Raw genomic sequence first — 25,837 nt, 5'->3', positions numbered from 1 at the left:
GACGGGCTCTTACCCTCCAGCCAGTTGGCGAGACGTTGATGGCGGTCCTTCATGGTCCGTTCCGACATGTTGCCGCAAAACGCACAGTCCTTCTCCACGTGCGTCTTGTCCTCATGAAGGCAGTAAAGGCAGAAAGTGTTCGTCCTCCTTGAAGACGTTCTGCAGCTGGCATCCAGGGCAGACCCTGAACAGCTTTCCGGGCGTCGAGCTTCCCTTCTCCTGGGCCATCTCCGAGACCGGGCCTGAGAAGCTTCTGGATTCCTCCGAAGTGTAGCTCGACGAAATCTTCACCCTTGAGGGGCACAGATGAATCCGACACGGGTCCCCGTTGATCGGATGTAGGATCGGTGGAGCTTGAGGCTCTTTGACCGAAAGAATCGAAGTTTTTTGTGAAAAAGCGCGAAAAAAAAAGCACTAACGCTCGAGAGCAATAGCACGAGGATCCCAACACATGAACGTGCGGTAAAAATCTGAAGATGGCTGCCAGAGGCGGTGCTTAGGTAGAGGGCAGTCATTGGCTGTGGTCAGTATGACGCAGAGACCAGTGATTGGTTATTACTACGAAAGACAGATCAGAAACGAAACTGATACTGGTTTTTTCTTTACCGAGGATTCCCAGCCTGACGACGGGGAATATTCATGAGCATGTGAATCCATGCCAGACCCCATGAGAACGCCTCCCCCACCGAACCCTCTTGGGGCCATCTGCTTGCAAATTGCTCGCATTTCTTGTTGTCTTTGGTCGCGAAGGTGTCCAGAGGGGGGTGACCCCATTTCTCGAACACTTTCCTCAAGTGACCCGTGTCCATTTCCCACTCGTGTATCTGGGCCATGCTTCTGCTGAGAGAGTCGGCTTGGCCGTTCCTCACTCCTGGAAGGTGATGAGCTACGAGGGAAATTTCGTGCTTCGATGCCCAATGCATGTTTTCTGGGCTTCTATGGAAAGAGTCCTTGATCGTGTCCCTCCTTGTTTCCTCAGATAAAACATGGCTGTTGTATTGTCGGTCAGTATTCGCACTCGCGAACTCTTGATGTGTTGTAGGAACGCCTTCAAAGCCCATCGTACCGCTCTGAGTTCCAGTACGTTTATGTGTAGGAGTGACTCCGTTGGAGACCAGCGACCTTGCGTTTGGAGAGCACCCATGTGCGCTCCCCATCCGGTTAGGGACGCATCCGTAACTATGGTGCTCTGAAACTCCGGCTCCTGTAGGGACACACCGTTGTTCAGATTGTGGGAACTCTGCCACCACTGAAGGGTCCGACGTAGCTTGTCGTCGTCGATGGTTATCCTGTCCGACCACGATCCCTGAGCCTGTGTCCATCGGTCCGCGAGGAATTCTTGGACGGGCCTCATGAATAGTCGACAGTTTCTCACCAGATGGATGCAGGATGCCATGGCCCCTAGGACCGAAACATACTTTCTCACAGAGATCCTGGTGTTTCGCCGTAGCCGGGCCGCTTGTTGAATGAGTCTTGAGGTCCTGTCCAGAGAAGGTTTCACCAGCCCTAACTGAGTCTCGAACTGTGCCCCCAAGAATACCAGCGTTCTCGATGGCCGCAGAGAGGATTTCTCGAAGTTTATGGAGAATCCTAGCCGTTGTAGAAGCTGCATGGTGGCTTGCAGACTTGTGTTGGTCGATGCTGGGGAGGATCCCCTTACCAGTCAGTCGTCGAGGTATGGGTATACATGGTGGCTTTGCTTCCTTAGCCAGGCAGCCACTGGAGCCAGGCATTTTGTGAACGTTCTGGGGGAGGTCTTGAGCCCGAAAGGAAGAACCGTGAATTGGTAGTGAGTTCGCCCTATTACAAAACGTAGGAATTTCCTGTGTTTCCGACACATTGGAATATGGAAATATGCGTCCTGTAAATCCAGGGACGCCAGGAAATCTCCCTTTTGAACTGCGCGGATCACTTCCTGCAGAGTGAGCATCTTGAATTTCAGGCTCTTTAAGGACTTGTTGAGATCGCGTAAGTCTAGAATGGGACGCCATTTGCCGTTCGGCTTTTTAACGACGAAGTATCTTGAGTAGACTCCTTGACCTCTCTGTGATGTTGGAACTAATTCTATCACGCCCTTCGCTAACATGAGTGTAACCTCTTGTTGCAGTACCTCCATATGGGACTGAGCGGTGAACGCAGGTGGGATTTGCGGAGGGTTGTGTTTGAATTGCAGAGAGTGTCCGTTTCTTATAGTGTCTAACACCCATTGGTCCGTCGTTATCCTTTCCCATTCGTCGACATATGCTGAAACTCTTCCCCCCAGAACGGTTCGTGGTATGTCACTGCTGATCTTTATTTTGCTTGTCTCTCGACGACGATGGGTATGATGGTCGTTTTCTGGAAGACTGGAAGTTTCGTCGACGGTTAGCCGATTGTGAGGCACGCCGTTATCCCTGGGAAGGGTAAGCCGATCTGGCAAAGGATCTGTCTCCAGAAGAGAATCTTGAATTACCTGAAGCCCCTCTAAAGGGACGAAAAGACTTGTAACTTCTGCCACTCTGGAGGGCACCCAATGAACGTGCCGTGTCCGAATCTTCTTTCATTCCTTTTAGGGCCTCGTCCACCTTCTCACCGAAAAGAAGGTCTCCCTCAAAGGGCATATCTAAGACCTTGTATTGCACTTCTGGCCTGAAGTAGGTACACTTAAGCCACGACTGTCGACGCAATACCACCCCATTGTTGACTTGCTTGAAGCCTGACTCAGCGAGATCCACCGCGATGTTTATTGCGTGATTTGAGGCTTCCTCACCCTCTCGGACCAGTAGCATCGCCGCTTTCCTCTGTTCTTCTGGAAGATGATCAAGCAGCGGAGCTAGTCTGTGCCACATCTCTCTATCGTATCTGGCCACAATTGCCAGAGAGTTTGCGGCCTTTACTGTGGTCGCTCCCACGGAGAGCACAAAGGCATCTTGGCGTCTCGCTTCGTTCTCAGGAGGAGTCGTGCACTTGTGCTGTGCCTTTGCCTTCCTCGCTGCTGCCGCCGACACCACCGAGTCCGGTGTTGGTTGGGAGGATAAACACTTGGGGGTAGACTCTGGAGCCTTAAACTTTTTTTCTAGGCGTCCTTTCACTGCTGGTTCTCAGAATGGGTGTCTCATTGTCTGCAACCCCTCTTTCCATACATGGTCTAGTATTGGTATCGAGAACACCGACCTTTTCTTGCCCATGTGGTCGAACAAAAAACAGTCCTTTTTCTGTTCTTCCTGGGACAGACCAAATTCTTTGCATGCCTTCTCCATCATAGAATGGAATGACGCAATGTCGTCCGGTGGGGACGGGTGAGCTGGGCTTCTGGGGTTTTCCAACTCCGCCTCTGACTCCCAGGTAGGATCCCTGGAGGGGGATAATGAGATATCCGACATGGCTCCCCTGTCAGACTCCGAATCTGGCAGCTCACCTTCCTCCTGTGCCAGTGTTGAGATTGGCGTGCGTGGGTGCGTCAGTTGACGGGACGGGCCCGGCTCGTCGACGGGTGACTGTGGTAGGCTTGCCTGGGGTAGTCGCTGGTCCAACGACCGCAACAAGGACTGAAGCGTGGACAGAATATCCAACGACAAAACCGATTGAGGATTGAGGAGAGGGGCAGATACCGGTGTGACGGATGCCCTCGTCGACGACTTGTCAGCCGCTCGTAGCCCTAGGTCTGTTGGGCCAGCAACTCTCTCGTTCTCCTCCTCCGAGGACAGCAACATAGCTTGTTCTTGTAGCAAAGCCTCCGGGGGGGTCGGGTCAAAGACTTCAGGCCTCCAGTAGGACCCCCGTCGACGAGGCCCTCGTCGACGCCATTGTCGACGGGACGGTGGATGCCCCCTGTGCAAGTGGCAGAGAGGCGGCCGATGACTGGACCGCCGTCGACGACGTAGACTTCGCAGGTGGTTTTGGCGGTCCCGCCTTCTCCACACTGTGGCCGCTTTTACTCGACTCTCGACTCGTGGTCGATCTGTGATGATCACCAGAGGAGGATTTCCTTTCCTTCTCATGCTTTTTTGATGAGGATGATTTCTTTGCCGAGGAGTCTCTAGTGGAGTGACTTCCAGACGACTCTTTTTCCGACGGTCTAGATTTCTTCGCCGGTGGTTCCGACGAAGCCGCGCGGCGTGATGTTTTCGCCGACTGTGTGGAGCCCACCTCCAATGGGGGGTATGCCCCGCTCCATCATTCAGCCATGCCACCAGGCGTCGGTTCCGGTCTTTGAGGGTTTTTTGAGAAAACCCCTTGCATATGTCGCAGGTATCCGCCGAATGGTGAGGGTGGAGGCAATATATGCAGTCCATATGTCCGTCCCCCTCGTAAACCTTTTTTAAGCCGCATGTCGCGCATGGACGGAACAGCGCTTTTCCTGACACAGAGGACAGTATACTACTCGAAATCCAATAACGCAACCTAGTACAAAACAGTAGGACAACACGAGGAGATCCCACTACTTTGGAGACGGTTGAAATCTGAAGGGGAGCCGCGGGGGCGGGCCTCTTATACTAGCACGGCCTGCGGAGCATGCGTTGGCGGGTCCTAGAAGGACGTAGATAGGACACAAAAGTGTCGAAAGTTTTCCTTTGGAAAAGGCTATATATGTGTACCGAGGGGTCCCAGTCTGACGACGGGGAATATTCTAAGCATGTGAATCCATGAAAGATCCAATGCTGGAGAAGTGGCATAGCAGAGCACTCCACCCGTGATGGACACAAGCGGAACTCATTTTGCAAGGTTCAGCGAGGCTTCATGCCAAGACAAGTATTTGGGATGCTCAACAAATATTTTGAAAATTCTTACCCACAACACCACCTCTTGATCAATTTCTCACCCTTTTTCCTTCCTTTTTTCTCGGAGGATAACGTAGGGGACTGTCAAAGGGGCTGTAGGGTAGTCCGTTCACGGGTGATGTCTCTGGACCCTGAGAAAGTCTCTGTATCCAACATAAAGCCTCTGAAGGAGCCACACTGGTTTCCCAGGAACAACTCCTGGCTTTGGGATGGTCAATGATAATGTCACATGGCTTAACCTTTCCTCACCCACCTTTGAACGATCAGAATAGGCAACAAAATAACATGATCTTGTCTCTGGATTTCCAAATAAATCAAGTTTCCTCCTGGCAAACCGTGAGCGCTTCTGTCATAGTCTGTGGTATTTAAATCCTGCCCTTTTTTCTTTGGCTAACAGTATGGGTTCCTCGTTTCCTTCCCGGTTCTCTTATTAACTTGATAGATTTGCCAAATGCGATGATAGATACAATGTCTTTTCCTCCTAAAATAAATGGTCATCAAATCAGCTGGATAATCTATACTGATGACATAGTGCTAATGGACTACACCCAAATTGGGTTACAAAGACATTTGTCCTTGCTTCAAGGCTATTTACTGGCAAACGATCGAAGAATAAACGTCGGAAAATCTAAAATGATGACATTTGGAACAAAAAATAGACATGACAAAAATTTCAAATGGTCAGTAGCAGGTGAAAACTTGGAAGTTACAAAGAGTATACGTTACCTGGGGATATTATTCAACATGTAGATTAGAGAATGGTGCTGGATACAGGATTTGATATCCCGGATGACAATGCTTGCATTACAGGAATGCAAACTGCATGCCAGCTATGGAAAATTCACGTTCAAACCATTACTATCATTTTACCAACAAAAAGTGGTGCCAACCATAACCTTTGCAAGCAAAGCTGGCTGGATTAGTACCAACGTGTGGAACCAACCAGAATGCCGTTTTTGGCGAAAAGTACTTTGAATGCCCTCAAACGTCTCAATGACTGCATTACGATATGAATTAGTGGAAACCAGTGGCTGTCCAGCAAAAAATGTGGCTGAATCCGGTGGCAAGACCCTATGAAATACTGTGTCTATCGACTACACGATTGAATACTAGTCTGCTTTCAATATGGGAAGCGAAAATCAAAAACATTTTGAAAGAGGCAGATGTCTCAATGGAAAAAGTACTGTTAAATCCACAAGCAGCTAAAATAAAATTAAGGAAATAGAATTGGATAATAAACACAGAAAATCAAAATAATCTTGCATCTGCAATCAACAATGTGCATCTGCAATCAACAATGGCCCAACGGCACATGGCATTGATGAAACGGCGAGATACTTAACTAAATTTCCATCCCGTTACCAGAGATCAATTTTAAGATTCCATCTGAATCTATAAAAAACTAAAGAGATGCTATGGGTAAAGCAAGTGTTATTGTTACAACGAAGTTTACACTTGAAGTTTGCCCCCTTAAACGGAAATATGGAACACTGGTGGTTTTCGACGATTTCAGGAGACAATGCTAAGTTAACATGTGCCGTAATTCTACGGACGCTATTTGACACACAGTTGCTGATTTGAGGATCTGTTAAGACTTCATAGGGGGTGTGGAGGATTGCGTAATAGGATACATTTATTTTAAAATGTTTGTAAGGAACTGAGAAAGTGATGTAATGAAAAGTTTTCTTTTGTAAAACTAATGTTACAATTAAAAATAATAATAATAATTGATAGACCTGTCCGTCTGTGTCGCTGGGTCTAGCTGCCCCCACACACAAGGCACTGGAAGGAGGCTAGGTTGTTTGTGATCAAGCCCAGTCATAAAGTTTCCACCAAAGGCTCGGCCAACAGAGGTGATCATTAGGAATAATGTGATACTGGTCTTGTTCTCTGACCAGGGAACTTCCCAGGACCCAATCTCACTCTACCTCCTCCACCGATGGGATCTCATTCCTACGAGCCTTCTGTCTACACATTTACCTATCCTCTTACATCCCACCCTCTTACACCACAGAGCCAAATGTTTGTTCTCCACTCTGATCAGCCAGGTCTGTGGCATACCTGGAGTTTCTCCTTCTTCTGACAAGCCTTCCTAGGCTATTCCTCCTCTCATTGTAATGTACTGTCACTTTTCCCTCCTTCTTGTTCACCGCCTTGCCTTCCTGATGTATCGCTGCCTCCTCCTGATGTCTTACCATCTCTACTTCCACTGTCTTTCCTTCCACCTTTTGATCTCTCACCACCTTTCACTACTTTGTTTACCCCAACATGGAGACAAGAGAGTAATGTGAAAAAGAGAGGAGCTACCTGAAAGGCTTAACAGCAGTCAACGTACCCTGGAGTCCAACTGTTCCTGAAGTGGCTGATGTCTGACCCCTGTCAGATGATCTAAGGGTGCTTGCTGATCCTGCACTGCACTGAATATAGAGTGTGAACTGCAACCTGTATGAACCTTGGCAGATTCGGCACCCACCATACTTACAATATACAAACATTCAATAGAAAATAAAAAATAGGAGTCTAGAAATGCTGATTAGAAGGGGAGAAAGCATTGCAGAGGGTGGAGAGAGAGTTAAAATGTGGAAACACATGGCCAGCCGACCTTGCAGGGGCAAAAAAGGCAGGCGGAAAGACTGATGAGCAGGAACAACAGAGCTGACCGGCACTGCAAACAGCAGACACTAAAAGTATACAATAGAAGTGTTGTCATAATAAGTAATGAGGCATGCAGAGGAACCTTAACCAGAGGGAGACGATGCAGTGGAAAAGTGTGATTAGGGCACAGGACAGGAGGTAAGAATACGCGAGTGCTGGGGTCAGACATAGGAATAATGGGAGCAGCTAAGAATTGGAGCAGCTTGGGGAAATTAGCTGCATGAACATTAAAAGCAATGCAGCTCAACTTCATTAAAAGCACAATAAGGAAAACATAGGAGTTAGGAAAACACTTACAAATTGACTGGAGGAGTCATTTTATTGCATACAAACAAGTAGAGTGGCACCTAGGTGCACAGGGGTTCTTAGACTCTGGCTAATGATGATCCTGGTGAAAGCTGCACTCGTTCTTACTAAGTCAACCAAGTCCATCATCGAGCCCACGCAAGCGGCGTGCAAGTTGCATGTCTTGAGCATGCAGCGTGATTCGTTTGGCATGGAGAGTACAGTAGTAGGAATCCTGGAGGAGAAGCACCATGAACGCTTCTGTGGCTTCTTGAAGTGCAAGAAGTGCTTGTCCCTGCCAGCGGAAATCCACCCCCCTGGTATACTTTAAGCAGATGTCACGGACCAGTCGCGCGAACGGAAGCTTTTGGATAAGCAGGCATGTGCTCTTTTGATACTTCCGGATCTCCTTTAGCGCCAGAGCACCTGGCCGATATCGCCTAATTCTTGGAGCTGCTCTGGAACGTTCTGATGGGCGGGTCCGCTTCCTTCTGGAAATCTGGGGGTCTAGGAGAGGCCTGTGCGATGAGGGCTCTGGTGCAGGCTTTTGTTGGGGTTTCAGAACTTTCTTTGGCACTCTTGACTTGCGCTTGTGCCTCATGGATGGTTCACGTGACCAGTCTCGTTCCATTCTGGGCCTAGGAGAGGAGAGACAGCAAATGCCTTTATCAGTGTTGCCAGGTGGGAAAGAAAAAATAAGCTGAATGCCCTTTCAAAACAAGCTGACTTCTATCCAAATAAGCAGAGAAAACAAGCGCACCCTTAAAATTCTGTGGCTAGGTCTCAAAAGTAAGAAACATAACAATAGCCTAAATATACATAGATAGAACACATGTGTTACAACAAAATATATTTGATTATAATTGCATTTTTCTGACATTTAGTAGTATCTAGTTTCCATTTCATGTATATATGTTATTTAAAAGTACACCATTGGCTTCTCTGGTCTGTCGCCCGACTGGTGACTGGCAGAAAACGGTGAGGAAATTAATGTTGTCTCTGCTCAGACCAGTGCGCTTTACTGGAAGAGATTCAATTATTTACCCAGGATCACACAAGTTGTTTAAATAGTGATGCTGGAATTTTAACCCACTGTACAGTTTAGGCACTTACCTTTCATACTGCAATTGGTACAAATATTAAAATGGTGTATTTCAGGCCCACATTAATACTGCCTTGCAGAGCTCTAATGTTTTCCATGGCCATGTGCGAGAAAGCAATCTAGTGCTGTTTTTGCCTGGACTTCTGGGACTTATTGCTTTCTTAAATTACAAGTGGGGAAAAAGGAACAAGTTACTTACCTGTAACTGTTGTTCTCCAGCATGGGTCTGGCATGGATTCACATGCTCATGAATATTCCCCGTCGTCAGGCTGGGAATCCTCGGTAAAGAAAAAAATCAGTATCAGTTTCGTTTCTGAGCTGTCTTTCGTAGTAGTAACCAATCTCTGATCTCTGCGTCATACTGACCACAGCCAATGACTGCCCTCTACCTAAGCCCCGCCTCTGGCAGCCATCTTCAGATTTGGTAGCACGTGAAGTGGCAGTATGACCATGTGAAGAGCCGCAGAGGGGTAGGCGGGAGGGTTCGCATGTGAATCCATGCCAGACCCATGCTGGAGAACAACAGTTACAGGTAAGTAACTTGTTCCTTCTCCAGCATGGGGTCTGGCATGGATTCACATGCTCATGAATAAAGAATACATAGCAGTACACACATACACAACCACGGGAGGTGGCAAAGGCTCAACATTAAGCATTACATCAAACTCAACATTAAGCAATTCTTACCTCCTCACCAGGCTCACCTTAGGCGAACAGATTGCGCAGCACTGCTTGGCCGACCCTGGACTCCTCCCTGGAATCCCGATCGACGCAGTAGAATTTCGTGAAGGTGTGCGTCGACCTCCACGTAGCAGCCCTGCAGATGTCCAGCAAGGGCACACCAGATAGGAACGCCGTGGTAGCTGCGATCGCTCTGGTGGAATGGGCTCTCGGACGGCCAGGCAGCGGTCGGTTTGCCAACCGATGACAGTACATGATACAGCCGGAGAGCCATCTGGAAATGGAAGCCTTTGAGAGAGCCTTCCCCTGATTGACAGGTCCAAAGTTCACAAAAAGTTGTGACGTCTTCCGAAAACACTTTGTGCGGTCCACGTAAAACTTCAGCGCTCTAGCCACATCCAGCGAGTGCAAAGTCCTTTCGGCCGGCGACGAAGGCGACGGGAAGAAAACAGGCAACACCAAGGGTTCGTTGAGGTGGAAGTCCGACGGCACCTTAGGCATGAAGGAGGGGTGCGTCCTGAGCACTACCCTCGTGTCGTGAAAAGTCAAGTACGGGGGTTTGCAGGAAAGGGCCTGGATCTCTCCCACTCTTCGTGCGGAGGTGATGGCCACAAGAAACGCTGTTTTCCACGACAACAACTTCAACGGAGCCGAGTGCATAGGCTCGAACGGAGGTCCCATGAGCTTGGCCAGCACCACGTTGAGCTCCCACGCCGGGGCCTTCACCGGCGGGAACGATCTGAACAGTCCCTTCATGAATTCTTTCACCAGACGATGAGACCACAAAGACGTCCGCCCCGTGGTTCTGGTGTATCGGGAGATCGCAGCAAGATGAATCTTGATGGACGCGTGCACCAGTCCAGCCTTGGCCAGCGTCAGAAGGTACGGCAGTACCTGGGGAGCCGTAATCCGTAGAGGGTTAATCTTCTGTGCGTGGCACCAGACAGGGAACCTCTTCCATTTGTGTCCATAGCATTTAAGAGTTGAGGGCGCCCTGGCCTTTGCAAGAACCTCTCTGCAGTCGGCCGGTATGTCGTATCCTCCAAACTCTAACGCTGCAGGAGCCAGGCCTGCAAGTTCAGCGACTTCGGGTCGTGATGGAGGATGGCGCCTCCTTCCCTGGAGAGAAGATCCGCGTCCACTGGCAGCTTGATTGACGGGGACGCTGACAAGTCCAGAAGGTCCGGGAACCATATCTGCCTCGGCCACGCAAGTGCGACGAGGATCATCCTGCACTGTGACCTCTTGAGCTGGTTGATGAGCCGGATCAGCAATGGCAATGGAGGGAACGCGTATAGAAACAGGCCCTCCCAGGGGAACGAGAAAGCATCGCCCATGCTCCTCGGCTGGGGAAACCTGCTGGCGAACCCCCGGCACTTGGAGTTCGTCGCCGTCGCGAACAGATCGATCGGGGGTGTGCCCCACCGTCGGAAGAGGCGGTCCACTAGATCCTGTCGTAGTTCCCACTCGTGGCACGAGCGCAGCTCTCTGCTGAGCGAGTCGGCAATGGTGTTTTTTATCCCTGCCAGATGAAACGGCACCAGAAATATCCCTTGGGCGACGGCCCAATGCCACAGATCCTGCGCCTCCTTGGACAGGCCTGGGGATCTGGTACCGCCCTGCTTCCTGATGTAGAACATGGTGGTGGTGTTGTCGGTGAAGATCCTCACCACCTTGCCCTTGAGGGACGGAAGAAAGGACCTGAGGGCCCAAAACACTGCACGGAGCTCCAGGACGTTGATATGGAGGGACTTCTCCGTCGGAAGCCAAAGGCCTCTCGCGTGCAGATTTTCGGTGTGCGCTCCCCACCCTTCCAGGGAGGCATCCGTGGTCACTGTCTCCTGGTGGCCGGGCGTCTGGAAGTCCATTCCCGCCGTCAGATGAGCGCGGGTGCCCCACCACCTTATCGCTCGTCGGAAACTCTCGTCGAGTGTGATCCTCTCCTCGAAGCTGCCCGTCGTCTGGATCCAGCGCGCGTCCAGGAACTCCTGCAACGGGCGCATCCGGAGCCTGCACAGGCGGATGAGATAAATGCAAGAAGACATCATTCCGAGGAGGGACTTGATGGACCTCACCCTGGCCGCGTCCGCAACCAGCATCCGCTGCACCTTGCTCAAGATGGCCCTCGTCCTTTCCTCCGACGGAGGGGCCAGAAGCGACACTGTGTCGAGCTTCGCTCCCAGAAACAGAGCGTCTTGCGCGGGCACCAGGTGGGACTTGGCATAGTTTATGGAGAATCCCAGGTCCGTGAGTAGTTGGACGGTCCTTGCCGTGTGCTCCACGGCGAGCTCCTTCGTCTTTGCTCGGATGAGCCAGTCGTCCAGGTAGGGGTAGACGTGGATCACTTCTCGGCGCAGCTGCGCCGCCACCGGTGCAAGGCACTTGGTGAACACCCTGGGTGCCAACCTCAATCCGAAGGGAAGGGTTCTGAACTGGTAGTGACGCCCTTGGACCACGAACCTGAGAAACTTTCGGTGTCCCTTTAGGATGGGAATATGGAAGTAGGCATCCTCCAAATCCAACGACGACAGGAAATCGCCCTCCTCCAGTTGACCCAGGACGTGTTGGAGGGTGACCATCCGGAACTTCTGTGCCTTGATGAATTTGTTCAGTCGTCGTAGGTCCAGGATGGGACGCCATCCTCCCGTCTTCTTCTTCACGAGGAAGTATCTTGAGTAAACTCCGGAGCCCCGAAGCCTCTTTGGGACGAGCTCGATGGCGCCCTTCTTGAGCATCGCCTTTACCTCCAAGAGAAGTTGAGGGATATGATGTTCTTTCCTGGCCATAGGGGGGACGCGCGGGCACCTCTTTAGAAACTCGAGCGCGTGACCCTGAGCTAGGGCGTCCAGCACCCAACGGTCGGTGGAGATGGACTCCCACACGCTGACGAAGCTTGCCAGCCGGCCTCCCACCGGGGTGCTTCGGTGGGGGCCCGACCCCACGGCCGGTTCAGTCCTGCTTCGACGAGGCTTTGCCGCCTTGTCCTCCTTGGCGACGACGGCGGGGTCCACCTGACTTGCCTCGTCCCCTGTAAGCTTCCTGTGACGACGAACGGGCCGCTTGACGGTAGGTGGAAAATCCGCCGCTGGAACCTTTGGAGGCACCCTGTTTGCCTCTGCCGCTCCGAAAGGGCGGCCGCCGTTGCTGGAGAACCCCAAGAGCCCGGGCCGTCTCCGTGTCCGCCTTGATGGCTTGAAGGGAATCGTCCACTGTTTTCCCAAACAGGTTGTTTCCGTCGAACGGCATGTCCAAGACTCTGGTTTGCACGTCCTGACGGAAGTCAGTAGCCTTGAGCCATCCACGCCGCCTAAGGCAAACGCCGTTGCCCAACTGGCGAAATCCAGTGTCAGCGATGTCCGTCGCAATCGTAATGGCGTGGTCAGACGCCACCTCTCCTTCCTGCAAGATCTCTAGGGCTTCCGCCCTCTTGTCGTCTGGTAGGAAGTCCAGCAGGGGGGCCAGTTTGTACCACAACTCCCTGTCGTAGCGGGCTACGATAGCCAAGGCGTTGGCCGCCTTAATCGTCGTCGCTGCCGACGAGATGACTCTGCGTCCCATCGTGTCTAATTTCTTTCCCTCGCCGTCCGGCGGGGAGGTTGACGTAGAGGCCGCGCCCCCTCCCGCTTTCTTCCTGGCCGCCGCGGAGACGACCGAGTCCGGGGTCGGCTGTGCCCGAAGGCACAAGGGGGCCGCGTCCGGGACCCAGTACTTCTTCTCGTACCGATCCCTTCTAGCCAGCGTCGTAGATGGGTTCTTGAGGAGGGCGAGTCCCTCATCCCAAATATCGTCTAGTAGAGGTACAGCAAGGACCGTCTTCCTCTTGGTCTCGCGCCGTTGATAAAGGAAACCTTCCTTCTCTTCCGGGCAGAGCTGGAAAAGCTCGGATGCCCTGGCGATCATGGAGTGAAACGATCCAATCTCGTCGGGCGGGGAAGCCCGGGTGGGAGGTGACGACGGGAGATCCTCGTCGTAAACCTCGTTGTCTGTACCCGTTGCGGCCGTGTCAGTCCCCGTATCATCCCCACGTGTCGTGGACGGGGAGGAGGGCTGAAAAGGGCGCGATGGCTGAAAAGGAGGTGGAGGATGAATCCTTCTCTTAGGGGGAGGGCTCCCAGAAGGGCCTGGCTCCAGGTCCCCCGTCGGGAGCGGTTCCTCCGTTGGTGGTAACGGCAGTCTCGTCCTTATCTCCGAGCATAAGGACTGTATAGCCAACAAAATGGCCGCCGAGTTGTCTTTCGGCGCTGGTTGAGGGAGATCCGACGGGCGATCAGGAGCCCCGTCGGCATCCTCGACGCCCTCGTCGTCTTCCACATCGGGGTCCCTCCCGACAGGATGGCCTTCTTCCACGCCAGAGCCGTGGCCTAAGACTTCGATCAGCTCCTCCTCAGAGGTTGAGGCCGAGTCCACGACGACCTCCTGCCCCCCCTTTTTCTTCTCCGTCGGAGGTTTCACGGGGGTCCTGTTGATGGGCATGAAAGAGGACTCCCTCCGCGGTGGCAGGGAGATTCTGGGCCCCGGGGTCGCCACCACTGGTGTAGCCTCCACAGGCTGAGCCAGGGCCGCCGTGACTGTCTCGATAGAGGCCTTGGCCGGATGGATCAAGGCTTTCACCACCTTAGGTGCGCTCACCGCCTTCTCCTTGGGGGGAGGGTCACCACCTCGCTCCCCCTCCGATGGGGCCTTAGGGCACGACCGGGGTCTCTCCAGGAGTTTTGCCGGGTGCTCGGCCTTCCTCTTTCCCGAGCCAGAGCGTTGGCTCGTGGTTGATGGCGCCGGGGAGGATGCGCCCTGCCTGGCGCCCGTAGAGCCCGACCGTTCGGCGCTCCCGGTGCCAGCGGACTCGCGGTGCTTGGCCTTCTGTTGGACCCCCGTCGCCGGGGCGCCCTCAAAGGTCTTAGAAGACCGCTCGGACTTCTTCTTCTCGCCTGACGGGCTCTTTCCTTCCAGCCAGTTGGCGAGACGTTGATGGCGGTCCTTCATGGTCCGCTCCGACATATTGCAGCAAAACGCACAGTCCTTCTCCACGTGCGTCTTGTCCTCATGTAGGCAATAAAGGCAAAGGGAGTGTTCGTCCTCCTTAAAGACATTCTGAAGCTGGCATCCAGGGCAGACCCTGAACAGCTTTCCGGGCGTCGAGCTTCCCTTCTCCTGGGCCATGTTCGAGATGGGCCTGAGAAACTTCTGGAGTCCTCCAAAAGCGTGGCTTGACGAAATCTTCACCCTTGAGGGGCGTAGACGAATCCGACACGGGTCCCCGTTGATCGGATGAAGAAACGGTGGTGCTTGAGGCTCTTTTGACCGAAAAAAGAGACATTTTTCTGAGAAACAACGTGAAAAAATAGCACTAACGCTCGAGGGCAATAGCACGAGGATCCCAACACTTGAACGTGCGGTAAAAATCTGAAGATGGCTGCCAGAGGCGGGGCTTAGGTAGAGGGCAGTCATTGGCTGTGGTCAGTATGACGCAGAGATCAGTGATGGTTACTACTACGAAAGACAGATCAGAAACGAAACTGATACTGATTTTTTTCTTTACCGAGGATTCCCAGCCTGACGACGGGGAATATTCATGAGCATGTGAATCCATGCCAGACCCCATGCTGGAGAACTTCAAATCCCAGAATCAAAAAGAGAAAAAACAGGACTGGATGGTCTTCCCTATCTATACTCCAATGCAATAGTTTTGGCCTATACGACACCTAAAAGCCCAAACCAAAATGTTTTACTTTTGTGTGCAATGGGTGCATGCACAACCACAAACTGTTCCAGTTCCTTTTTCCATAGCATTCAAAGCAGCACACTATCATTTAGTGAAGGTTCACACACTGCTGATACAGGAGTCATCTTAACAGCTTTGGTGGATTGAGATCAGAGAGGCCCTACAATTTTGTTAGCACACTCTGTTATGCACACCACAAGCCATAAGCTAGGTCTGGACTTAGAAGTGCATCATAAAGCCAAGGCCCAAGACTGGCTGCAACAGTCCCACCACCACCACCATAGCGCGGTTACACCTGTTGACATTCTAGCACCTGCATTCGTATGCATCAATTTTTAGACAAATTAAATCGTAATGTGGGTTTAGTACTTGAAGTGAAGAAAGATTGTTTTACCTGCCTCCAGTCTCTGAAGTCCCAACATGTGAATGGTAAGCCACTCGCACCCATTTAGTCTAGGTGCACCACTGACTCACTCTAAAGCCGCCAAGGTGAGTTATCAAAGTCCTACACAAAAGCCTCCACAGTCAATCTCCACTTCTTGCTGCAACACTGCCAACATGCTGATCCACATCTGCGGGCAAATCCGCTGGTCTAGTTGAAGCACCAACAGTGACAGCTGCGCTCTACCGGGTTCTCGCTCAAGTCCCTCCATGAGAGCTGGCCATAGAATAGGACTTCAGTTAGGTGTGCCGCTCTCCATCTTGTCACAAGAGACGGAGATGGATAGCGGAGACAGCCAGGGTTAGTCCAGCGAGTCCAGCAGTGGTTGGAGCTAGAAGGACATATACACCGTCATCACTTACCACAATTGCTTCTCTGATGTGGAATGCTGCACCCGCCTCACCACAAGTGCCTGTTACTCTCTGCATCTTCAGTCAGCATGGCTAGCCCGCCCCACCATGCCCTCACTCACAGCACAAGGCCTCGACCCAGAGACTCTGCAGCGCTGCAACAAGTGAATGCAGGCACTGACACCACTTACATTACACATATTGTTGATATTTAAAATGTGAAGTGCATATGTGGGTGCTCTCTTTACCCATGCAGTCGGTAAATGACTGGGGAGGGGCAATGTCTACATTTGAAGTTGTACCATTCTATGACAAGACTGAAGGCGAGCATTATGCTTCAACTTATTACTCTTCAGCAGTTTCAACAAAAACACACAAGAAAACTCTGAAAAGTGTCCATAATTAACTTTTCTTTTCTTAAACTACAACTCCCAAGGTCTCTGTAGCCAATCCTGCACAGCCCAGCTATGACACACATCCTGTCCCTGGGAGCCTTCTCTTCTATCACTGCTCTTCAGCAGATAAGCGTCGAATAAGCTGTAAAACAGCTACAGAGCGGGCCGATAACCTGCGAAGGACAGAAGGGTTTTCCTTCCCTCAAATGCAGGCACATCCAACCTGCTAAGGACCATACAGCCACCAGGGAGTGTTGAATTGGGCGCGAGCAGCCCATTATAGAGACAAGAGACGGTCTGGTGCTATAATCAGAAGCATCAGACCAGGCGTGGGAATGCAAAAGACACCTGTTTCAGGTATCAAGCACACAGCACGTTTGAGGAATATGTCACAGTTTGAGTGGAGCGAGGAGGAGCAGCTTCTAGATCGCGCTGCCAGCTTCAAGAAAGTGCTGAATCAGCCTCGTGAGAGCACCAAGGAGACCGGAAGCACGCCCACAGAACCCTCGAAGACAGGGTCGAAGGGGAGTACACAGGCCCGAAAGAGGAAACCCTCTTATGACCCCCCGGGCTCATCAGGCCAAAAGAGGAAACCCTCTTATGACCCCCCGGGCTCAACATACAGGAATAAACAGAGAACCCCGGAGGGAGACGACATGTTTGCTAAGCTTAAAGATGCTTTTCTGCAACGCCAGGCCTCACAACCCCCACTCCAGGGGAAGATAATAGGAGAGGATGACCCAGGCTCGGTAGAGGAGCCGGCAGAGGGTGGCCTGCCCTCTCATGAAGGAGAGAAGGTAGCAGAGGATGAGGACACAGTGGACATGTTTGACACGGACAGTATCGGGAACCCGAGATCCTCAGACTGGCAGCCCTCCCCTAGGGTCGCGCAGTATATGACCATGAGATTGCATAAAGCTCTCGACAAAGAGGTGATGAAACGCCTGCGTGCGGACTGCCCATGCCCAGATCTTCCAGGCAAGGTAGCAGAGACCCCTGAGCTGGATCCCAAGATGTCAAGATGTTTACCTTCGTGTCTAAGACCAGTAAGGATCTGCATAAAGGAATTACCAGATCGTAGAAGAGCTGTGAAGCGAAGAAGCTGGATTTGTCAGGGTCTCTCGCCAAAATAATGGCCTTAGGAAAAAGAGCTAAGGATACAGGGGAGGAAGTAGACCCTGACGCACTAGCAAGCTGGGCACAAAGGGTGGTCTGCCTTTTGGGCAACGCAAACTGCACCATTTCTTTGGAGAGAAGGAGAGGTCTGCTGCTAAAGATTGATCCGAAGCTGAGCGACCTTGCATCATATGAAGCCGGAGAAGGAGCGCAAGGCCTGCTTTTCTGAGAGACCTTTGGGAAGGAGATGGCCCTCTTCGTCGGTACTTACACATCACTGGAAAAGGCGCAGGCCTCCATATGGAAAGTGTTTCCGAACAGAGTTTTTGCCGGGACCGGCCGCTTCAGGGGTCGTGCGGCCGGTCGATCGAAGGGAGGAAGAAGGCCCCCTAATCCCAGAGCCCAATACTGGGAAAACAAACAGCAGGAGACCTTCTTCCCAGCCAAGGGACATTTCCCTAGAGGGCGCAGAGGAAGAGGAGCTGGTCGTGGACAAAGCTTTACACCAGGTGAGAGAAGAGAGTTATCCTCCAGTAGTGGGAAAAACAAATATGTTTTGGGGAAATTGGCACACGCTTTCCAGCGATGCTTGGATTTGGAAACCGTAAGAGGTCTGCAGCTGGAATTCATACAGCCGCCTTTACAGATAGATTGGCCACACCAGCAGCACTTATCCCTAGCAGAGCAACAATGTTTAGATCAGGAACTAAACCTACTAGCGCAGAAAGATGCCATAGAGAGGTGCACACTATTCCCCAGGTTTGTGAGCAATATGTTTTTAGTGCACAGGAAGGAGAAAGTTCGGCCGGTTATAAATCTAAAGGAATTAACAGCTGGATTGTGTACCGTCATTTCAAGATGGAAGGGATCCATCAGCTCAGAGACACCCTTAGAGAGGGAGACTGGCTGACGAGGCTAGACCTGAAAGACGCCTACCTAACGTTACAGGTGCAAGAGGATTACAGGACGTTCCTAGCTTTTTACTGGAACAAGCAGCTGTGCCAATTCAAGACGATGCCATTCAGGCTTGCATCAGCTCCCTGGGCATTTATCAAACTGATGAAGACAGTAGCAGCGGCGATCCGAGAGAAAGGTATCAGGCTAATTATATATCTAAGACGACCTGCTACTCCTAGCAGAAGACAGTCACGTACTAATGTACCAGACAATGTGGGTGCAAGAATTACTATTGTCGCTAGGTTTCCTAGTGAACGTGGAAAATTCAGACACCAAGCCAGCGCAGAGGCTAGATTTCCTGAGATTTGTCCTAGACACCAGGAAAGCAATGCTAGAGCTACCGGCACGAAAGATAAGAGATATCAAAAGGGAGATCAGAGCGTATCTGAGCAAGCAAGTGATTTCTCGCTCAGAGTCCTGGCGAGGATAGTGGGGTTGCTAGCAGCCTCCATTCAGGACAAATTCCCAGGCACGTTGCATTACCGAGCTCTGCAGAGACTGAAGATAAAACACTTGCAGCAAGGTTTAAATTATCATCAGCAAGTACCTTTAGATCAGGAGTCCATCACGAAACTGGAATGGTGGTTGAAGAATATGGACGCCTGGAGTGGACGTCCAGCTTCGGAGATCGCCCAGACCTAGTGATAGAGTCAGACGCCAGACAATTAGGTTGGGGGGCGAGATGCAGAGAGCTAGAGACAGGAGGGAATTCGAGCGAAGAGGAACTTCGACTGCACATAAATTGCTTAGAACTCCTGGCAGGTTCATTTGCGATCAAAGCATTCACGAGAGGGAAAGTGAAGTCGTGCGTCCTGCTAGAGATGGACAACATCTTGGCAGTCCGCTACATAAATCAGCTAGGAGGAGCAAAGTCCAAGTTGTTAGCGGAGCTAGTGAAAGATTTTTGGCACTTTTGCCTCCAGTCAGGAACATCAGTGACAGCAGAATACCTGCCCTGGGCGCTGAATGTAGTAGCAGAATGACGGACTCCAGTGACTGGAAACTGGATCCAGCAGTATTTCAGGTTCCGAGTGCGAAGTGGGGTCCGGTACACATAGACCTCATTGCATCCCGGCTCAATACTCAGACAACGCATTACTTCAGCTGGAGACTAGACCCGGAGGCGCAAGGTCCGGATGCATTCCTACAGGAATGGTCGGGAGGACCACACTATGCATTTCCCCCCTTTGTGATGCTGAGCAGAGTTCTAGCGAAGTGTCGGAGGGAGAGGGCAAAATTAATTTTGGAAGTCACAAGTATGGTTTCCGACGCTTATGGAGCTAACAGCGGATTGGCCCCTGGTCCTTTCGGAAGGAGACCGACTGCTCACGGAACCAGCTGGGTCGTATCATCCTCTGAGAGTGAAAGGGACTCTCCAGCTCGTCGCGTGCAGGATATCAGGAGACGCTGGGTGCTGCAGCTGCAGAGCTCATCGCAAAATCTTGGGCCCTATCCACTAGGAGGAGCTATGACATGGCTTGGGCCAAATGGTCAAACTGGTGTAAAGGGAGACATCTTCATCCAATTTTGGCCCCTGTAGTGTCGATTCTGAATTTCTTAGAACAATTGTTGAAAGACGGAAGAGCATTTCGCACCATAGGTGTGTACAGATCGGCGATTTCAGCGGGACACTTGCCAATTGAAGGGTTCCCAGCAGGTGAACATCCGGCAGTGGTAAGGCTCATCAGAGGAGTTAGATATAAGGTGCCACCGAGCCTAGATATAATACTGTATGTGACGTAACAGTAGTGCTGCGACTATTGGAGAGCTGGCCAACAGATAGATATCTGTCACTGAAACAGCTATCAGGCAAATTAGCAATGCTGTTGTGCTTAATATCATGTAAGCGAGTATCAGATGTCAAGGGGCTGGAGATTAATAGATATTTTGGTCCAGAAGGAGCAGCCCTCCAGATTTGGTGTGTATTGGGGCTTTTTACGCAGTAAAATAATGTAAATATGCCACATTTTATTTTCGTACCCTTTACGCAGGCTGGACACAGTACTTTTTTGTGAATTCCCCTAACCTTTTTTTCCAGTAGATGGCACTGGAACACATATTTAGCAAATGCTAGCTTTGCATGAACTGCTGTCCCATATTACTGTAATAGGAGTAGGACGCACACTTTTGGGCATGGTGGAAAGGGCATGTGCTTAGCATAGAAATCGCTGCAAGCGGTTACTTTTTTTTAATCAATTCTTCAAAACGCACAGGTTCTGTCTGGTGAGTTTGATTGGGGACATGGACCGGCATGAAGCGGAAGTACCAACAAAGTCATGCATGGACCTTGATTTATTTGGCTGAATCTGAACAGGGTTATTTGCTACCACTCATGTTCGATCCATGGAGAAGGGACATAACATGTATTTTTTTTGGATGTGGTACATTAATAGTACCTCGACAAAAGCCCAATCTTTCGGGTACTCTTTAACGGGATCCTCCCCCAAGCAGACATAACTCTCTAAAAAGTGTTCTTCATGGACTATCTTCTGTTTAAGGAGAACACTAAGCATGTTTAGAGTTAGGGAATAAATGGCAGAGATCTGCAGCGTCTAATGTATCCTGCACGATTGTCCATGTCCCTCACATATTAGTGATGTCTCCAGCAGACTGTGGAAATACAACTTCTGGGTGGTGGAGGTCGACCTGTGTGATGTCTACAGCACAGTGTGTCAAATGACTAAAATCGTGTTCAATGCAACCTCGTGTCAAATGCAGGCATTCGCATTTGACTGGCAAAAGAGTGGATTAGCAATACACATTGTGTAGTACACGTTTGTTTATAGTTTGTGTCATTATTTTTTACTATGACTTCATATTTCCTTTTGTAAACGGCATTTGGACCATTCTACCAGTAAAAGCAGTATAAGTATCTCTGCTGAAGGGCCCATTGACCTGGACAAGCATCCGCCACTCACTGGATTACTGCAATGAGATAATCCTGCGAGCCTATTAGGATTAAACTATCAGAAATAACAAAACGCATACAGAGCCCAGAAATTTAAAATGTGTATGACATAATTGATATCAAAAACACAAATGCTGTACTGGGGAGACCCCCGGCCGGCCCATAGAGTCGGGGTTTGCTCCAGAGTACTTTAAGACAAGACAGCTGCACCTTGAGATGGATGGGGGTGCAGGTCCTCTTACTCCAACACCAATCAATAAGGACAACTCAATGGTTTGGCAAAGGGGAGCCCGTTTAATGACAAGTACAAAAACGGGGAAACATGGAAATCAACAGTGATGTGATAGTCCGTCTCGCTTCAACTCCCTCGAACTTCATACAAACAATAACATTTATACCCAAACTCGTCATCATTGACGTCTAACACTCAAAAGTTAACATGCAATTCTATTGGTTAGGAAAAGGTAACTTTACTATAGGTACTATATCTGTATATGGTAACGGAGTAAGATGATTGGATAAACACTATCAGGTGGGCGTCTAAGCCCTTCCTTCTAACAGTACTCTAGTAGACATCACTATGAGTATGACGTCCCATTGGTTCTACTATCTATAGAACCCTAGATTATTTGGTCCATTGTGATTGGGTTGGCTTCAACCACATGCATAAATCTCCACTTCACTTAGCAGCACGCAGAATGGCCAGCCAGGTGCAGGGTGCCCTAAGATTCACCCTGCCTTCCCTCAATCCATCATTACTTTAGTGGCTATGTGTCAATTAGTTGGCTGTGGTCGGCTTCGAAACTGCATCTTCTTGTTAGAAAAAGTTATGATATCTCTGTCTGGGCGAAAGCCATGCGTAGGTGTGAATCCATGCTTCTTCTTGCTCGGATGGTCACGTGCTGCTCACACCATAAATTTGCCTAGCTTCCTTCAATTTGTGCATTTAATTCTTATTCGGCTTGCCACCTGCCTGCGCCTCCTTATCTCAGCCCTCCTGAGATAGGCTATTCTGTTCTTAAGTTTCGATTCCGCGAAGCTACTGTTCGCTCCTTCTATTGATCTGACCTTGGCTCTTCCTGGCTCATGTTGCCTCTGCTGAGTTTTGATTCAGCCATCTCTTCTCGTTTTAGCTGCAATACGAATCCTGTCCTGTTTGACCTCTAGTAACCTGAGTTAATTCTGCTTTTGTGTAAAGTGGATTGCACTTATATAACATGCTTCGTTTTGAGGTAGATTGTGTATAATGGCGCTTGCCGCTCTATTCTTCTACTTAGCATAGCAAGACGCACTGTTGTCTTAGCTTTCTTGCGGTTACAAGCACATGTACAGGCGTTAGCGGTTGAATATCTTCATCCTGCTTACAGTTTAAGCTCCTTTGTCTTTCATCAACGTTCTCTCCTTTCAGTTTTGCAATATTTTTATGCATTGCCTTCCGTCTCTTCGTATCATTGGGTCGTCATATCTTCTATGGGTGCGTTAGTCCAGGCCCTCGTGACGTCACCATTCATCTTTCATTAAGGACTTTTTGGTTTCTTCCTGGACAGTACTTAAGAAATCTTCATTTCGTTTAATTTGCTGGTAGGGTTTTCTTAATGGGTACCTTACTGTCCATGGTTGTCTGGTTATTGGTACTTCAATAGGTATTGTTCTTCTGTTATGTACTGGACAGAGCCCTACTGCGGCTCTCTGCTGGTTTATTTGCTCATCATACGTCACATATTTCGGTGTGAATGTTCCTGGTACTTGAAAATGGGATACTGGAGTGCAGGCTTTATTTGGGGCCTCCTCTACACTGCTATGTACCATCCTCCCTTAATGTAAGACAATGTTAATGTGGATTAATTCCAAAGCACTGGGACGAGGAAGAGGTGCAGGTGTAATTTAGGGAGATTACTAGCAACAAAGCATTGCATGCATAACTATAACGATGTTAATAACTTGCCTTCATACATAGAGTTTACTCCGAGAATGTATGCAGTTTCGTAGCTGTAAATAAATACTTCCTGTCAACCAAGCATACATCACATATAGATAGAATTGTGAAGATTAGCTTGAGTCACATCTAGACAGAACTGTGACGATTAGCTTGCATCACATCTAGTCAGAATTGTGTGGATTAATATGCGTCACATCTAGATAGAACTGTGAAAATTAGCTTTGCGTCACATCTAGATAGAATTGTGAATATTAGCTTGCGTCACATCTAGGTAGAACTGTGAAAATGAATTAGCCTTGCGTCACATCTAGATAGAACTATGAAAATTAGCATTGTGTCACATCTAAATAGAACTGTGAAGATTAGCATGCACCACATCTAGATAGAATTGTGGAGATTAGCATGCATCACACTAGACGGCATTATGAATATTAGCATGTGTCACATCTAGATAGTGATACAGCTAACCAACCCTACTAAAAACTCACTCGCCCCTCTGCATACACCTCTCAATAGACTAAACTCAATCATACCTCGAAGCACAACAAACCGCACGCATTTCACTACTCTGCAACAACAAAACAGACCAGTCTTCACACAACAGCACATGACAGCTACCAAACGAAAAGCACACCTAAGCACAGCGAACGGTATTAACCGCACTGAAGCTCCCAACAGCACATCACAGATCTCTTGCACTTTTCACACTGAAGCCTACTAACCCACACTACCCTTTTTCCATTCACATCCGCCAGAGCGCCAGGGGAACATTCCAGTGGTGATAGCGCACAGTATAAACAGCCTTTAACATTAACATTGAGTTGAATATGATTTATCCATCTTCAGTGATGAAGCAGGGCCTTTAAGCAGACTGCCAAGTGTGACCCTAGCAAACCCATTCATAGCTCTGCAACACCGTGCAGCACAAGGTCACACAATCCTGTCCTTTTACAGCTGACTTTAACAGTGCAGTAAATCTCTTCAACGGTCGGCCAATTACAAAGAGTCAGACCTAGCAGCCTCACAAGTGGAATCTGCAAATCGTCCAGGCGATGCAGATGCTTGAACATCAATAACAGGTGGATTCAGCCACTGCGTGACAGTTTCTCCCTGAGCCCCTCCTTCCTATAGGAAGAGCCAATCTTCCAGAAAAATTGTGTGAGCAGTTAACTGTTAAACACAGGCACATCACAGTGCAGCAATAATGCAATTATATACGGGTCGTATAGAATTGCATTATTGCTGCACTGGCCCTCCCCCAGTCTCGTAACACTGTATTTGACAGGCAGACATTCTCACCAGCCAGTCAATGCACCAGAGATTCTAGTATAGCGGACTGCGGTAGAACCAACATTACATTTTCTCCCCTGTTGCTCCCAGCCACTGAAGTTGCTTGGGCCGTCCAGAGAATTGCCCCACACTCTGCAATGTCCCGTTATGTTATGATATTGAATCTTTCATTGCACTCCATCTGCCATTTTCACTCTTTCTAGGACCTTCAGGATCTGCAAGAAGTGGGGGTTTCAGACTTAAAATTGAGAGATAACTGATTGTAACATTGGAGCTTCACTGGAATAGTCTCATTACAATGAGTAATGAAGTTAGATGCCCCTACACAAGTAAGTTTGCCACTCCTCCACCGTCTCTGAAGTTAGTGCCCCTCCCAACATTTGAAGGGCTAGCCCCCGCCTACATTTTAGTCTAGGTGCACCACTGGATGTGCGCATTTGCATTTTGTTAGGCAGAGTAGCGAGGGAAGCCTTTACCCGAAACTGGCAGTGTTAATGTTTTACTGTATTTGTTTAGAAAAATGTACTTGGAACAAACACAGTAAAACCTGAAAGCTGTTACTTTCAACAAAGACTTCCATCAACTCTCTGCATATTGCACTTTAAAATATACTATTCGATAGTATGTGTTGGATACGTTTTACTCTCTTGCAGAGGAGAACACACATTTTTACTCTATTGATATTGCATTTACTCTTTAATTTGAAAAAGCATGCGTAAAATACTCCCACCTCAAAATCTTATCTGGATCACTGAGAAGGAGTGACTTTCTCCATAGTAAAAAGGATTAAAACGGGGACCAATACGGTCCATTATCCTTATTTCCTGAGTAACCTGAAATGGTGCGCAGCAAGTTGCATTAAAGAGTATGAAAATAGGACAGCAGACTGCAGAGCAGCTGGTACCACTCAATTGCCAATTGCCCGTAGGAAGCCTTTTCAGGCGGTAGCAATCACCACTGTCGCGAGATGGGTTAAAGAAGTAATGCAAGCAGCAGGCATTGATTTGGGAATATACAGGGTGCATTCTGTAAGAGGCGTGATGGCTATCAGAGCCTTTACGACAGGTGTGTCACTGAGAGAGATTATGCTAGCAGCGGATTGGGCTAGTAATCATACATTTAAATAGTTTTATTTCAAGCCGACTGAAGGCCTAGCTGTTACAGTGTTGGGGAAGCTTTGAACAAGCATAATGCTGGCCCTCCAGTCTTGTCATAGAATGAAGATTATCTCTGCGAGG

At 49.6% G+C, this 25,837-nt stretch overlaps 1 protein-coding gene across 5 annotated transcripts in view; it reads right to left on the bottom strand.

Annotated features, from left to right (window-relative positions):
• Positions 1-7,727: 7,727 nt before the first annotated feature.
• Positions 7,728-25,837, bottom strand: part of LOC138566076 (histone H3-like centromeric protein A) — a 47,819-nt gene continuing 29,709 nt past the window's right edge. For all 5 annotated transcript variants that reach the window (XR_011301831.1, XR_011301832.1, XR_011301833.1 and 2 more), the window contains one exon: positions 7,728-8,338. Coding sequence is in view for 1 of the 5 variants with exons in the window: in XM_069643100.1 (XP_069499201.1) it covers positions 7,834-8,338 (505 nt within the window). In the remaining 4 variants the exon portion in view is untranslated. The remainder of the gene's footprint in view (positions 8,339-25,837) is intronic.

This window comes from Ambystoma mexicanum, chromosome 2p (genome assembly GCF_040938575.1).
Source record: "Ambystoma mexicanum isolate Mex_15411 chromosome 2p, UKY_AmexF1_1, whole genome shotgun sequence".
NCBI classification, from domain to species: Eukaryota; Metazoa; Chordata; class Amphibia; order Caudata; family Ambystomatidae; genus Ambystoma; species Ambystoma mexicanum.
Note: the sequence above shows the minus strand (reverse complement) of the source record. Positions and strands in the feature narration are given on the sequence as shown.